Genomic DNA, 12,874 nt, shown 5'->3' on the forward strand with positions numbered 1-12,874 from the left:
GAGAGCATAGATTTTAATGTTTAAATAATTATTTCCAGGCTAAACATTTCATGAGAACAATTTTTGACTGCTTTTGAGAAAAATGAAACAACTATAATTAAGGACATTTTTTAGTCTAATGATTAATCGCTATTAAGACAGATTTCTCTCGGCGGTGACAATTAGAAATCAGTGTCCTCCCGGAATCCGCTCGAGATTTCCCGCGCACCACATCCAAAGTCCTCCTCCGCAATCGAGAAGCGTCCCCTTTAAAAACCCGGGGGGTCGTGGAAGATTAACATGCACACTCGAAAGGCAGCGGAATGAAGAAACTTTGAAGAGAATAACGAGCCGCCGCGCTGTCTTGTGTGCATACATTCGTGTTTTTTTTTTCTTTTATTTTCATTCATCAGCGAGGTTTCGAGTGTGTGTTCGGCGGGCTGGCCAACGTGCGGCACAGAATGGAACAAGCTCCGCGGTCGCCTGCCTCTCCTGCCGAGGACTCACACCGTTACCTCTGCGAACCCGTTATCTGGCGCGGGCTTCCTCAGCTGGTAGGCCAGCAGTGCCACTCGAGCCTTGTATCTCAACGCAGCAGCCGCCGCCGCAAAGTGCAAATCCACCGCTGACTCACCTGCCGACGTGTGAAATACCGAAATTCGACTACGCCGGACCTGTTGTTCGCTGTCTGAGCCTGGTGAGTCGGCCGAAAGAGTTTTCGGAGATGAATTTATAAAGGAAGGGACGGCGATTTGCAAATCAATGAGTAATAATTGCCGGCTGGCTAAAAAGGATGATTGTCCCTACTGACGTCATTCGGGGAATTTGAATAGTCGAATTATTCAGCAGTCCTTTAGTGTTTACTTTCTTCTCAAACGGATACGCATTACATTCAAATCTTAAATAAAAAAATCGGTGTTGACTGTGTTTAATAGGCTTTAAATATTTAATTTTGAAATGGAACAATCCAAATCCTTTTAAAGGTGGACATTAATTTATTCTAAGATTTAACAAATTCCTAGCACTCCACTTAAGGAATGATCCGCTGCCGGCGAAGGATTCCCAACGGAAAACACACGATATACGCTGTAAAAACGTTGCTGCTAAGCGAACTCTGGGAATTAAGTTACAAATCCAGTTGTGTCTGCGTTTTGCACGACTTGCGCAATGTGTGTCACTTGGCACGAAAGGGTGCTTTGAACGATCCCACGTGGTCGCGATGATAATTAACGGAACTCATCCAGCCGCGCCGAGCCACTGCGTACGTGAATGAGGTATTAAACGCGTCGCGAAATAATCGCAAGTCACTCGCCGAAACGGAGAAATGTCAATATTAGCACCCTCTTGAAGCGCCGTTAATGTGCATGTTGGCAAACTTCTCAACGGTGAATGGCATCATCCGCTCCCGGGATTTTTGGGACGGAAAATTGGCCGCGGGCGCGCTAGGTTCAAGGGACGAGGAGCGTTGCCAATAAAGTTTCACCTTCTTGTCACTGATCGCTTTCAATTTCGCTTTGCTGACGAAACTGTTTTTCTGCCAAATTTAATCTCCGTGCCGCAAGGTAAAATCTCAATTGAACATTTTCATATTTCATTTGCATAGTAAATATAAATGAAACGGGACTCCACCTCGATTTTTGATTGCATAATTCCAGATTAACACCTAGCTAGGCGTGTTCACAATACCTAGCTACCCTTGGTCCAAATTCAGGATTAAATTAAAATTTCTAATCCGCCCCACTGACATTGACAAGCAAAACAATGTACACACAATTATTAACACGCAAATCAAACATTTCGCTGGAATAATATGTCGTATTGAGCGGGAAAGAGGAAACAGAAATTGGTCGTTGCGTCACGAACCGTGACAATTTTGAATCGATATATCACATACGTGTGGCTGTACTTGCGACCAATGCATTAAAATCCGAGCACGTTCGCGCCTTTTCTGAATACAAATTTGGAGAGTGTAGTGGCGGGGATTGTCTTTCACCCTGGGTGAAATCTAGGCGCACTCAGGTCCCAAAGCGCCGACTGTCAGTTTGCCAGTTGCTTGCAGCGCATCACGGACAAAACACTAAGCCACTCGCAACTTTTTTTATCTCCTGCCATCAGGTATTATACAAGCAGAGTTTTTAGCATTGCACTATAATACTGATTTTCTCAGATATCTAGTCTATTTCCGACTGTCATTTTTATAGTTAATTATTGAAACGCTCATGATGCAAAATCATTATTTTAATTAGCATAATATTTCAAAACTTAAGTTATCTTTTGCTATCTTTGCCCTGCTGAGCCATGCGATTTTCTTGTTTGTCTTCCTCGATTTTGTGGCATTTATATATTTAAATAACGACATTTTATTTAAAAAAATCTAAATCGATGAGAATTTGTCATTCTTACATCACTGCAATTATTTGCGATTGCGCCCGAGCACATAAGCGTCCCTAATCAATTTCTCTTTTCCTTTTGGCACACCGTCCGATTGCTTTCCAATAGCCATTCCGATATCGCACACTTCACTTTCTCCTAATCAATTTTCGCATCTCGCCCTGCTTCCCGTTGCGTGCTCGAAATCGAGAATGTCATTCATTAATTGTGATCCGCATTTCGCAGACTGTGATGCTGTGAGATCCGATGGCGACCGCCGCAGCTGCAGCCGCCCTGCCCGCCCTTCTGTCGGGCGCCACGTCCGCGGTGACCACGGCTGGCCTGTGGTTCACACCCCTGCTCGTGGCCACCCTCGCCTATTACCACTACGACCTCATCGATCCCGAGTCGAGACCCATCGACGTCGAGGTTGTCAAACCGATTTATGACTTCATCGTGGTCGGCGCTGGCTCGGCCGGCGCCGTCGTCGCCAACAGGTGGGTCTAACATCCGCTGCAGGAAAATGTTTAAATGATTCGCGAGAGTGATTTTTTAACCTGGCAATCTCCGTTTAGCGTTTAGAACATATTATTTGCATTTCTTTGAGCTCAAATTAATCACAGTTTTGCATTCAACCGAATGACAAGACAAAAAACATTGAAAATTTTTAATTAATGGAAGTGGGTCTTCTAGCCAAAAACATGAAATTTCACTTCAAAATATTTAGAAACTAGACAAAAAATTAATATAATCAGGAGTGAAAGGATGGTCAAATCAAAGTAATGGAATTAAATATTTAAAATCAATAATTTTATTTTATTGATTTTATTTATGCATCGACTTTTACAAAAAAAAAACAGATTTTATGTTTTAAAATAGGTCATTTACTTTTAAATGTTTAAGTAAATATATATTTTTTGTTTTTCTCCTAAATAACTTCCTAGAAATGATTGAAATTTATCTATTATTTTTTCATGCTGATCAGTGTCTTTTAAGTGATTCAGATACTTCGTAATTAAAACTAAATTATTTTAAATCTTTGTTGTGTGTAATTAAACCGAACTCTCAAATACGAGAGCAAGGTTTCTAATTTTTTATTCAATTTTTTTAGATTATCTGAAATTAATGACTGGCAAGTGCTACTGTTGGAGGCCGGGGGTGACGAGACAGAGATTTCGGATGTGCCGGTGCTTGCCGCATACCTGCAGCTAAGCCAGCTGGACTGGAAGTACAAGACGGAGCCGCAGCCAAACGCGTGCCTCGGCATGAAGAACCAGCGGTGCAACTGGCCCAGAGGCAAGGTGCTCGGCGGCTCGTCGGTGCTCAACTACATGCTCTACGTCAGGGGCAATCGGTACGACTACGACTCGTGGCGCGACCTGGGCAACCCTGGCTGGGGCTACGACGACGTGCTGTACTACTTCAAGAAGTCTGAGGACAACCGCAATCCGTACCTGGCCAGGTCCAAATACCACTCGACCGGTGGCTACTTGACTGTGGAGGAAGCGCCCTGGCGCACGCCTCTCGCTACCGCCTTCGTGCAGGCCGGCGTCGAGATGGGATACGAAAACCGCGACATCAACGGCGAGTACCAGTCCGGATTCATGCTCGCCCAGGGCACCACCCGCAGGGGCGCCCGCTGCTCCACGGCCAAGGCCTTCCTCAGGCCCGCCAGACTCAGGAAGAACCTCGACATAGCCATGCACGCTCAGGTGAGGTTTAACGGGAAACGTATATTGTTGAAAAGATGAATATTTTCTTTCTTAGAAATAATTTAGTCAGATTTTATAATCTAATTTTTAAACGTATCAGGCGACGCGCGTTCTTATCGACCCAAAGACGAAGCACGCTTATGGAGTGGAGTTCTTCCGCAACGGAAAGATGCACGTGGTGCGCGCCAAGAAGGAGGTGATCGTGTCCGGCGGCTCGGTCAACTCGCCGCAGCTGCTGATGCTGTCTGGCATCGGGCCTGCACAGGAGCTGATTAAGCACAAGATCCCGGTGGTCCAGGACCTGCCCGTCGGTGAGAACATGCAGGACCACGTGGGCCTGGGCGGCTTCACCTTCCTGATCAACCAGGAGGTCTCGCTGGTGCAGTCGCGCTACGAGAACGTGCCCGCCGTGCTGCAGTACGCCATGCTTGGCACCGGCCCGCTCACCGTCATGGGCGGCGTCGAGGGGCTCGCATTCATCAACACCAAGTACGCCAACAAGACCATCGACTTCCCCGACATTGAGTTCCATTTCATTTCCGGCTCGACCAATTCGGATGGAGGAAGGCAAATCCGCAAGGCGCACGGCATCACTGATGAGCTTTACGAAAAGGTGAGTTTGGCGTGTTTGACACGAGTCTTGAATCTTAAAACAACTTTTTGAAAAATAATTCAAGTTGTAAAGCAAAAGTCAATTAATTCGAATACTCGAATACTGCGTTTATTTTTTTACGTTTGATTGTCCTTTTTAGGGAAAGCATTTAAAGCGGCATGATCCATTTTGAGAAATGAAAATCAAATAGCTAAAAATCTTTAATTTTTTTTTTATCAATTAACTAGTATTCTGACTTGAGTATATTTTTCTTTGTGTAACTTTACTCATTTTTCTTATACCTTAATTTTCACGTTTTTCATTTATTTCTATAAAATATTGAAGTTCAGTTTTCTCTAGAATTTTAATGCTTCCTATTTTAACTTTAAATTGAGTGCATAGTTCAGAAATATGTGTTCATGTGAAAAATTTGAAACCACGATTTTCATGATATGAACTCCACGTTTTGCTCATTGAATTTCAGGTGTACCGTCCAATCGACAACAGGGACGTGTGGTCGGTGCTGCCGGTATTGCTGCGGCCGCGATCGCGCGGTGTGATCAAGCTGCGGTCGCGCAACCCGTTCGACTACCCGCTCATCTACCCCAACTACCTGAGCGACCCGTTCGACCTGGCGACGCTGGTCGAGGGCGTCAAGTTCGGGCTGGCGATGAGCAAGACCAAGTCATTCCAGCGCTTCGGCAGCAAGCTGCATCAGATTCCGTTCCCGCAGTGCGTCAAGTCGACGCAGTTGTGGACGGACGAGTACTGGGCGTGCATGGTGCGCCACTACTCGGTAACCATCTACCACCCGGTGGCCACGTGCACTATGGGCCCTGCGTACGACAAGAAGGCCGTCGTCGACCCCGAGCTGCGGGTGCACGGCGTCACCGGGCTCAGGGTGATCGACGCCTCCATCATCCCCCTGCTGGTCAGCGGAAACACCAACGCGCCCGTCATCATGGTGGCAGAGAAGGGCTCCGACCTCATTAAGAAGACGTGGAATCGTCTCTGATTTCTGCGCTCTCTCCCTCACACCTCTACTGTTCTCATCCATTCCGACATAAAGACTGATTCGTTTTATCGCGCATGAGTGGCTGACTACGAGTGAGTTGATAATATTTTATATAATGCAACACGTGGACTTGAAACCTACTATACATTATCATAAAAAGGGCTGGGAATTTTAAGCGGTGTAATATTGGAAATAACGACGACTTTCTTAGACCTTTTTGGGCTGGGGAGATAAAATAGTCAACTAAGCTGTATTGAATTCCCAACCCTCGTTATAAATTTATACAGCATTTTAACGATTAAAGCAGAAGTTTGTACTTGTAAATAAAAACACGCTTTTTAATAAGACTGTTTAGAGTTTCATTTCTGCGCCTGTCTGCAGTTTATATTGTAGTATTAGTAAACTTTCAATGCTTTGTTTGCTTTCGTTCCGCGCAATAGAGGAAGCTAGTCGTGAACTTGGCAATGGCGATAAATGCGACGAAATTTCAAAAGCACGGCTTCCAGATTCATTTGATATCAGGAATAGTCAGCAACAAGGGTTTTTTCGAGAATGGACTGCACCAACGTTTACAGGCGCAGTTTCCTGGTTTTTCACCGGCTGCTCAACACCTACTTGTCCGGTAAAAAGTGGATGGTATTCTTCTTCGTGGCCATAGTGAAGTACAGGCCCGATCTGTTCGCCATTCACGACCGGCCACGAGACACAACCATCTTTAAGAGTAATTACGACTTTGTCATCGTCGGCGGCGGCTCCGCGGGCTGCGTATTGGCAAACAGGCTGTCTGAGAACCCTGAGTGGCAGGTACTGCTGCTGGAGGCCGGAGGACCCGAGCCGACCCTCTCGGAAATCCCTGCCCTCGCGACCGCTCTGCAATATACCTGGTACGACTGGAAGTACCATCCTGAGCACACTGGCGACGCGTGCTTGGCTTACAAGGGTGAGAGGTAAAAGCAGAATTAATCTAATAATTTAATTAGAAGCATTTTTAAATTTGCTAGTTATTAAAAAAGAGTTTGGGTTAAATTCGAACGGTGATTAAATTAAATTGAAAAATGTATCTAATTGAAATCATTTTTAAAATAGCTTTTTTTAAATATAATTAAAAAATAATTAACATAATTTGACAACACTTTAATTTGTTTTCAGATGTCGGTGGCCTCGTGGAAAGGGTCTGGGCGGCAGTTCCGTCCTGAACGCCATGCTCTACATAAGAGGCAACCGGCGCGACTACGACCTTTGGGCAGCCCAGGGCAACCCTGGCTGGAGCTACGACGAGGTGCTACCCTACTTCCTCAAGTCGGAGGACATGCGGATCCACCGGTACAAAGACTCGCCTTTCCACAGGTCGGGAGGAGAGCTGACCATCGAACACTTTCGCTACCAGACGCCAATCGTGCCTGATTTGCTCGAAGCTGCCGTTGAGATGGGCTTCCCAATCAGGGACTGCAACGGTGCCAGGCAAACCGGCTTCACTAAGTCACACTGCACCCTGAGAAATGGTGTCAGGTGCAGTGCGGCCAAGGCATTTTTGAGGTTTCAAAACACTTCATTTAAATCTATTTGTATAATTTAAAGTGATAAATTTTAGCTAGGCAGTGCTTTATATATTATTATTATTGTAAATTTGATGCACTTGTAAAAGTCTGAATTAACATTTTCACTCCTCTATATTGCACCCTTTTGTTCTATATTACATTTTTTGTTAAGAAATTAAACACATTTCTTACATATAAAATTCCTATAAAATTTAAAATTGCCAAAATACCTTTATCTTTACAAAGGTATCAAATAAATTTTCCTCATTTTACAGACCAGCGCGGAACCGACCGAATTTTCACGTGAGCATGTTCTCGCACGTGGAGAAAATAATCATGGAAAAACGTAGTGAGGGCACGGTGGCACGGGGTGTGGTTTTCAACAAAAGAGGCGTGCGGCACACGGTGTACGCTAACAAAGAGGTGATCATCTCAGCCGGCTCCATCAACACGCCTCAAATTCTGATGCTCTCGGGCATTGGCCCACGCGGGCACCTTCACTCGCTCGGGATAAAAGAGTTCAATGACCTGCCGGGGGTTGGGCAGAACCTGCAAGACCACGTGTCGACCGGCGGCAATCTCTTTCTGGTCGACAACCCCGTGACCTTTGTGATGCCCCGGCTCATCACTTACAAGGCGGTGGAGAGGTTTATTAAGCGGAACAGTGGCCCGTTGTGCACGTTTGCAGGTTCATAATTTATTTTTTTTGTTATGCAGATCTAGTTTAATGAACCAAATATAACGTATGATTTTATTCTTATACAGATGTATTTTCTGCGGTTAAATTTTAGATGACCTATTAAAATTTCAGGCTCTATAAAGTTTTTTCTAAGTCCTGCACTAATATAATTTGTGAAGCTGTAGTTTTGGTTCGGTAAAGCAAAAAGGTTTCTGCACATTCCAAATTTAAAAAATTTGTTTAATTATTGTATTTTAATTATTTTTTATTTTAAACCGTAGGCGCTGAAGTGATGGCATTCATAGACCTGAGGAAATCCGAACGGGCTATGAATGGAACCGAAATCGACGACGACTGGCCCAACATTCAGCTACTGATTGGCGGCTTCGGCGACAACGTTGACGGCGGCACATTGGGCATGAGGGCCAACGGCCTCTCATTCGATTACTACTCGGAAGTGTACGAGAAGGTGCTGTACAACGACGCCTTTGGCATCCACACCGTGCTCCTGAGGCCTTACAGCAAGGGCAACATCACGCTAAGGAGCGCCGACCCCTACGAACACCCTGTTATCCAGCACGGATACTTTACGGACCGAAGAGACGTGGAAACGCTCATTGCAGCCGCCAGGTATAATTAGAGACGTTGAGTAATATGAAAATAATTCATGGGCTCTTATAAAAGCTATAATTTTTGGGCCGTCAGCATTTCACTTTTAATGAAAAAAGAGTATCAAACGCCAGAGGCGCACCGTGATACGATTCAAACTATTACTCAATGGTGCTGCACCTATAAGACCGAGTGTTTAATTTTACTTAATATAATCTAAATTAAATTTTTGTAAAAAATTTTATTTTAGAACCATATGATACTGCACATTGGTAAATCTTTAAAAACCCTCAGGCACAATTTGTTTTAATCACTTCTAATTATTCTTCTTTTCTATCTTAATTCCTCAGGTTTGTGATGAAATACGCGACGCAGACGGCGGCGCTACGTCGGCACGGCGCGCGCTACAATCCGCACGTGTACCCGCGGTGCGGCGTTTTGGGTGTCAACTCGGACGCGTTTTGGGAGTGCGTGATCCGGCACTACAGCCAGACTATCTACCACCCGACATGCACCGCCAAGATGGGCCCGCTGACCGACCCGATGGCCGTGGTTGACCACGAGCTGCGTGTCCACGGTGTCGAGAAACTTAGGGTGATCGACGCCTCCATCATGCCCAACATCGTGTCGGGAAACACGAACGCACCTGTCATCATGATCGCAGAAAAGGGTGCCGATATGATCAAAGACTTTTGGAGTAAGTAACTGGCAAGAACGCGAGTGGATGGAGAATGTTAGAATGGTTTAGTAAGCAATGGTTTTAAGCATTAATAATAAGCAAAAATATGATTCAATTACAATTAGATAATAGTGATGCAATAATCTGACCACGATTATTAAGAAGATCCTTTATGAATTACGCTTTTTATTGTTTGTGGTATAGTTATTAATGTTTAGACAATATTCAATCTGAAATAATTCTAATTTTAGTGCACAATTTTTAAAAATTTGTGAATGTATAATATTATGTAGTCAAGAAAAATCATGAACGGTTGGAAAATTATCTAATAACCAATGCTCATTAGCTACAAATAATTATTTTGTAGCAAATATCTATTTGTAATTATCATGTAAGACAAAAATATTGAAATAAATTAAAAAGATTAAAAAAACGGTTATTTCTTTTTTTGTCAATATACATGTACTTGCAACATAAAATAAACATATAAACTCTCCTCCTGCAGCACAAAAATATGGATGGTGCCAGTTTCTCTTGCCATTTGCAAAAAGCAGGGATGCGTTTTAACTCGAAAACAGCAACCCCTCATCACTTGAATTGCTCATTCGAGCCAGCGGATGCGGGGTGGCGTTGAAAAAGAGAGTGCGGCGATCCATCCCGCAAATCGTGGACGGAATTGTTTTCAATGAGCACCCCTTATGCACTACCTGTCAGTGGTGTGAAAAGAGGGAAAATCAAAGAGCGCGTTTCCACAGTTCCAAACCACCGAGATGGAAAATTTTCTTCTCTGAATTTATTTTCCTAAGGTCTCAGGTGTCTTTTCAGCTAAGTGATTCAGCGAAAATGTGGTTGGACGTTGAGGTTGGAAAAATACTTCTGCGGTTCAGATAAGGCCACACCATATTTTTTTTCGAGCAATGCTTTTGGCCTTGGCTGGTGTATACAATTGTGACTGAAGCGCGTTGAGGATTGCAGGTGCAAGCGAGTTTTTGCGACATTAATAACTGCCGCCAAATGTAAAATCGGTAAAATCAAAATATAACAAGGTTTTCGTCAAGGAACCAACCATTTGTAATATCCATTAATTTCTTAACGAAAATGCTTAAGAAATAACTATTGACTTTTTTACCATATGGAGATAAAACCAAACAACTGATTTTCTTATCTTGATAGATAATAAGATCGATCAAAACTACCTCTAATAATAGAATTTACTTAGGTTTCTCTTAAAATTAAAATAAGTAAAAGCTAGAAAAATAATAAGGAAAAACAAAGCTCATCTACAGACTGGAGTGCATGAAAGAAGTTGACCTTCACGTATCTGTGGAATTCAAGTGGTATCATACAAAATAATCGTACGGGGGAAGGAGTGGGTATGAATTTCGCAGCAGGCATCAACGGACTCAGTCTGCAAACAAGATTGCTCGGCACAGAAGATTGATAAGAGGACACGTCTGCGTTCACTAGCCAGCAAGTACTTAAATATTCTTCTAAAATTACACATTTATAATGAAACAGCATTGTTTTCATTTTAAATAAAACAGTTGCAAGACATAAATCACATTAATGCTCATGATTTTATCCAATGAGATCAGAGAAAAACAAGCTACTTGCATTAATAACTAATAGAGCTTACAAAAATTTTTGGAGGTGTTATAAACCTTGTTTGATACATAAAATATAAGTGATTATTTTTTGTTGGGATTTTTAGCTGCCTGAAACAATGGAGGCGGCTTCCAACTGCATTCAGCATCCGTGCCCGTACCCAAATGCCGGCGGGGCTGCAACTGTACTTTTCGCCGGCTTGGTGAACGCTGTGCTGAACGCCCAGTGCAATTTAGGCAACCCTGCTCAATACCCAAAGGATGTCGGAGGTGCATTATTGCTTCCAGAGTACGATTTCATTGTAATCGGCGCCGGCAGTGCCGGGTCTGTGGTGGCCAGTAGGCTGACCGAGGAGGAAAAATGGAACGTTCTTCTGCTAGAGGCTGGTGACGACCCCGGAATGACCACAGACATACCGGCCCTGGCTGCTGGACTGCAGCACGGTAGAGAAGATTGGGAGCTGTGGGCCGAGGCCGACGGTAAGACCTGTCTGGGCATGCAAGGTGGCAAGTGTTATATTCCACGCGGTAAAGCTCTGGGTGGCTCTTCATCTATAAACGCATTGCTTTACGTCAGAGGAAACAAGCACGACTACGACGACTGGGAGAGGACAGGAAATACGGGATGGGGCTATGAGGAGGTGCTCAAGTACTTTAAAAAATCAGAGGACGGCGAGGTCGAGGACGAATTCCACGCCAAAGGCGGACTGCTCAGCGCCAAAAAGTATCCGACTGAGCAGATGAAAATCATTCCACACTTCTTCCAGGCAGCCAAGGAAATGGGCTACGAAAAGGTTGACCTGAACAGCGCCACCCCCGTGGGCTATGACAGGTTGCCGTCGACTCAAAGGAACAGTGAAAGGTTAAACACAGCGAAAGCCTTTCTAACACCCGCCAAGGACAGAGACAACTTGCACGTGTCTAAAAAATCGCATGTCGGAAAACTGCGAATTGAAAACGGCAGGGTGATTGGTGTGGAATTTGAAAAAGACGGTAATTCTCATTTTGTGAAAGCTACAAAAGAGGTGATCTTGTCCGCCGGCTCGACTAACTCGCCGCAGATTCTGATGCTCTCTGGAATCGGACCCAAGGAGCACCTTGAAGAGCTCGGAATCCAGGTTCACGCAGATCTGCCAGTCGGGAAAAATCTACAAGACCACTTCATGTACTCGGGAGTCCATCTGACACTTAAAAACTTGAACGCTAAAATCCCGGATCCACAAGCAAAAATGCGGGATGACCTGTATCAGTACCTTTTTTATCGCAGAGGAGATTTGGCCTCGTTCGGCACAGGAGATTTCACGGGCTTCATCAACACGCCTCTGAACAAGGACAAAAGCAGACCGGACATCGAGATCCACCACAATTTGGTGCCCGAAGACGACCAGTCTAGTATGCCGATGTGGCTGCACTCGCAGGGGTACAACAAAGAAACTTATTTGCATTTTAAGCAAGTTAACAAAAAAGGCGCCACTCTGATGCTTATTATCACGTTGCTTCGTCCAAAAAGCGTTGGCGAGATTAAACTAAAATCTGCCAACATATCTGACCGCCCGGTCATCCACGCCAACCTCCTAAACCACGAAGATGACCTCAAGACCATGATTGAAGCCATCAAGTACGCGAAAAAGTTCGCTGAGACGCCGACCATGAAGGCGCTCGGTACAGAATTCGAGGACGACTACAAGCCGTGTAGCAACAAGCACGAAATCGGCAGTGACGAGTATTACGAGTGTTGTTTGCGCCACATTGGAGCCACCCTATATCACCCCGTGGGCACATGCAAAATGGGGCCCGACTCCAGCGACTCGGTCGTTGACCCTGAGCTGAAGGTTCACGGAGTCAAAGGACTGCGAGTGGTTGACGCGTCCATCATGCCGAAAATAGTGTCGGCGAACACTAACGCGGCTGCGATTATGATTGGCGAGAGGGGGGCTGATTTTGTTAAAAAAGACTGGGCACCCTCAGAGTAATAAAATAATAAATAAAGAAAAAATAACAAATAAAATCTAAAATATGTTTTTCTTTAATTATCATACCATATGATTGTTTCATGCATAAGACGATCATAATTGTACTCATCATTTACAACTAATT

At 44.3% G+C, this 12,874-nt stretch overlaps 4 protein-coding genes across 5 annotated transcripts in view; 3 read left to right on the top strand and 1 right to left on the bottom strand.

The window, feature by feature from the left end:
• The window catches only part of Flo2 (flotillin-2), a 112,599-nt gene that overhangs the window by 11,540 nt on the left and 88,185 nt on the right, over nt 1-12,874 (bottom strand). The gene's annotated exons all lie outside the window — the stretch shown is intronic.
• On the top strand, nt 505-6,015 carry LOC135946069 (glucose dehydrogenase [FAD, quinone]). 2 transcript variants are annotated; one of them, XM_065494110.1, is made up of 5 exons: nt 505-676; nt 2,596-2,846; nt 3,461-4,061; nt 4,162-4,674; nt 5,138-6,015. In XM_065494110.1, the coding sequence occupies exons 2-5, from the start codon at nt 2,617-2,619 to the stop codon at nt 5,666-5,668; spliced, it is 1,875 nt and encodes a 624-aa protein (XP_065350182.1). In that variant the 5' UTR covers nt 505-676; nt 2,596-2,616; the 3' UTR covers nt 5,669-6,015. The 2 variants fall into 2 exon arrangements, with proteins under 2 accessions (XP_065350182.1, XP_065350183.1); XM_065494111.1 differs by lacking the exon at nt 505-676 and adding an exon at nt 1,977-2,094.
• Nucleotides 6,088-9,583, top strand: LOC135946070 (glucose dehydrogenase [FAD, quinone]-like). The gene is made up of 5 exons (XM_065494112.1): nt 6,088-6,615; nt 6,818-7,204; nt 7,482-7,894; nt 8,167-8,515; nt 8,845-9,583. Exons 1-5 carry the CDS (start codon nt 6,221-6,223, stop codon nt 9,197-9,199), a joined length of 1,899 nt encoding a protein of 632 aa, XP_065350184.1. The 5' UTR covers nt 6,088-6,220; the 3' UTR covers nt 9,200-9,583.
• Nucleotides 10,553-12,792, top strand: LOC135945576 (glucose dehydrogenase [FAD, quinone]-like). The gene is made up of 2 exons (XM_065493352.1): nt 10,553-10,647; nt 10,885-12,792. Exon 2 carries the CDS (start codon nt 10,897-10,899, stop codon nt 12,748-12,750), a length of 1,854 nt encoding a protein of 617 aa, XP_065349424.1. The 5' UTR covers nt 10,553-10,647; nt 10,885-10,896; the 3' UTR covers nt 12,751-12,792.

Source organism: Cloeon dipterum, chromosome X, assembly GCF_949628265.1.
Source record: "Cloeon dipterum chromosome X, ieCloDipt1.1, whole genome shotgun sequence".
Classification (NCBI taxonomy): Eukaryota; Metazoa; Arthropoda; class Insecta; order Ephemeroptera; family Baetidae; genus Cloeon; species Cloeon dipterum.

Coding starts and splice junctions, on each gene's coding strand:
- LOC135946069 (XM_065494110.1), top strand. CDS start 2,617: ATGGCGACCGCCGCAGCTGCAGCCGCCCTGCCCGCCCTTCTGTCGGGC. Junction 2,847..3,460: donor GGCGCCGTCGTCGCCAACAG/GTGGGTCTAACA, acceptor CAATTTTTTTAG/ATTATCTGAAATTAATGACT. Junction 4,675..5,137: donor CTGATGAGCTTTACGAAAAG/GTGAGTTTGGCG, acceptor ATTGAATTTCAG/GTGTACCGTCCAATCGACAA.
- LOC135946070 (XM_065494112.1), top strand. CDS start 6,221: ATGGACTGCACCAACGTTTACAGGCGCAGTTTCCTGGTTTTTCACCGG. Junction 6,616..6,817: donor TTGGCTTACAAGGGTGAGAG/GTAAAAGCAGAA, acceptor ATTTGTTTTCAG/ATGTCGGTGGCCTCGTGGAA. Junction 7,205..7,481: donor GCGGCCAAGGCATTTTTGAG/GTTTCAAAACAC, acceptor CTCATTTTACAG/ACCAGCGCGGAACCGACCGA.
- LOC135945576 (XM_065493352.1), top strand. CDS start 10,897: ATGGAGGCGGCTTCCAACTGCATTCAGCATCCGTGCCCGTACCCAAAT.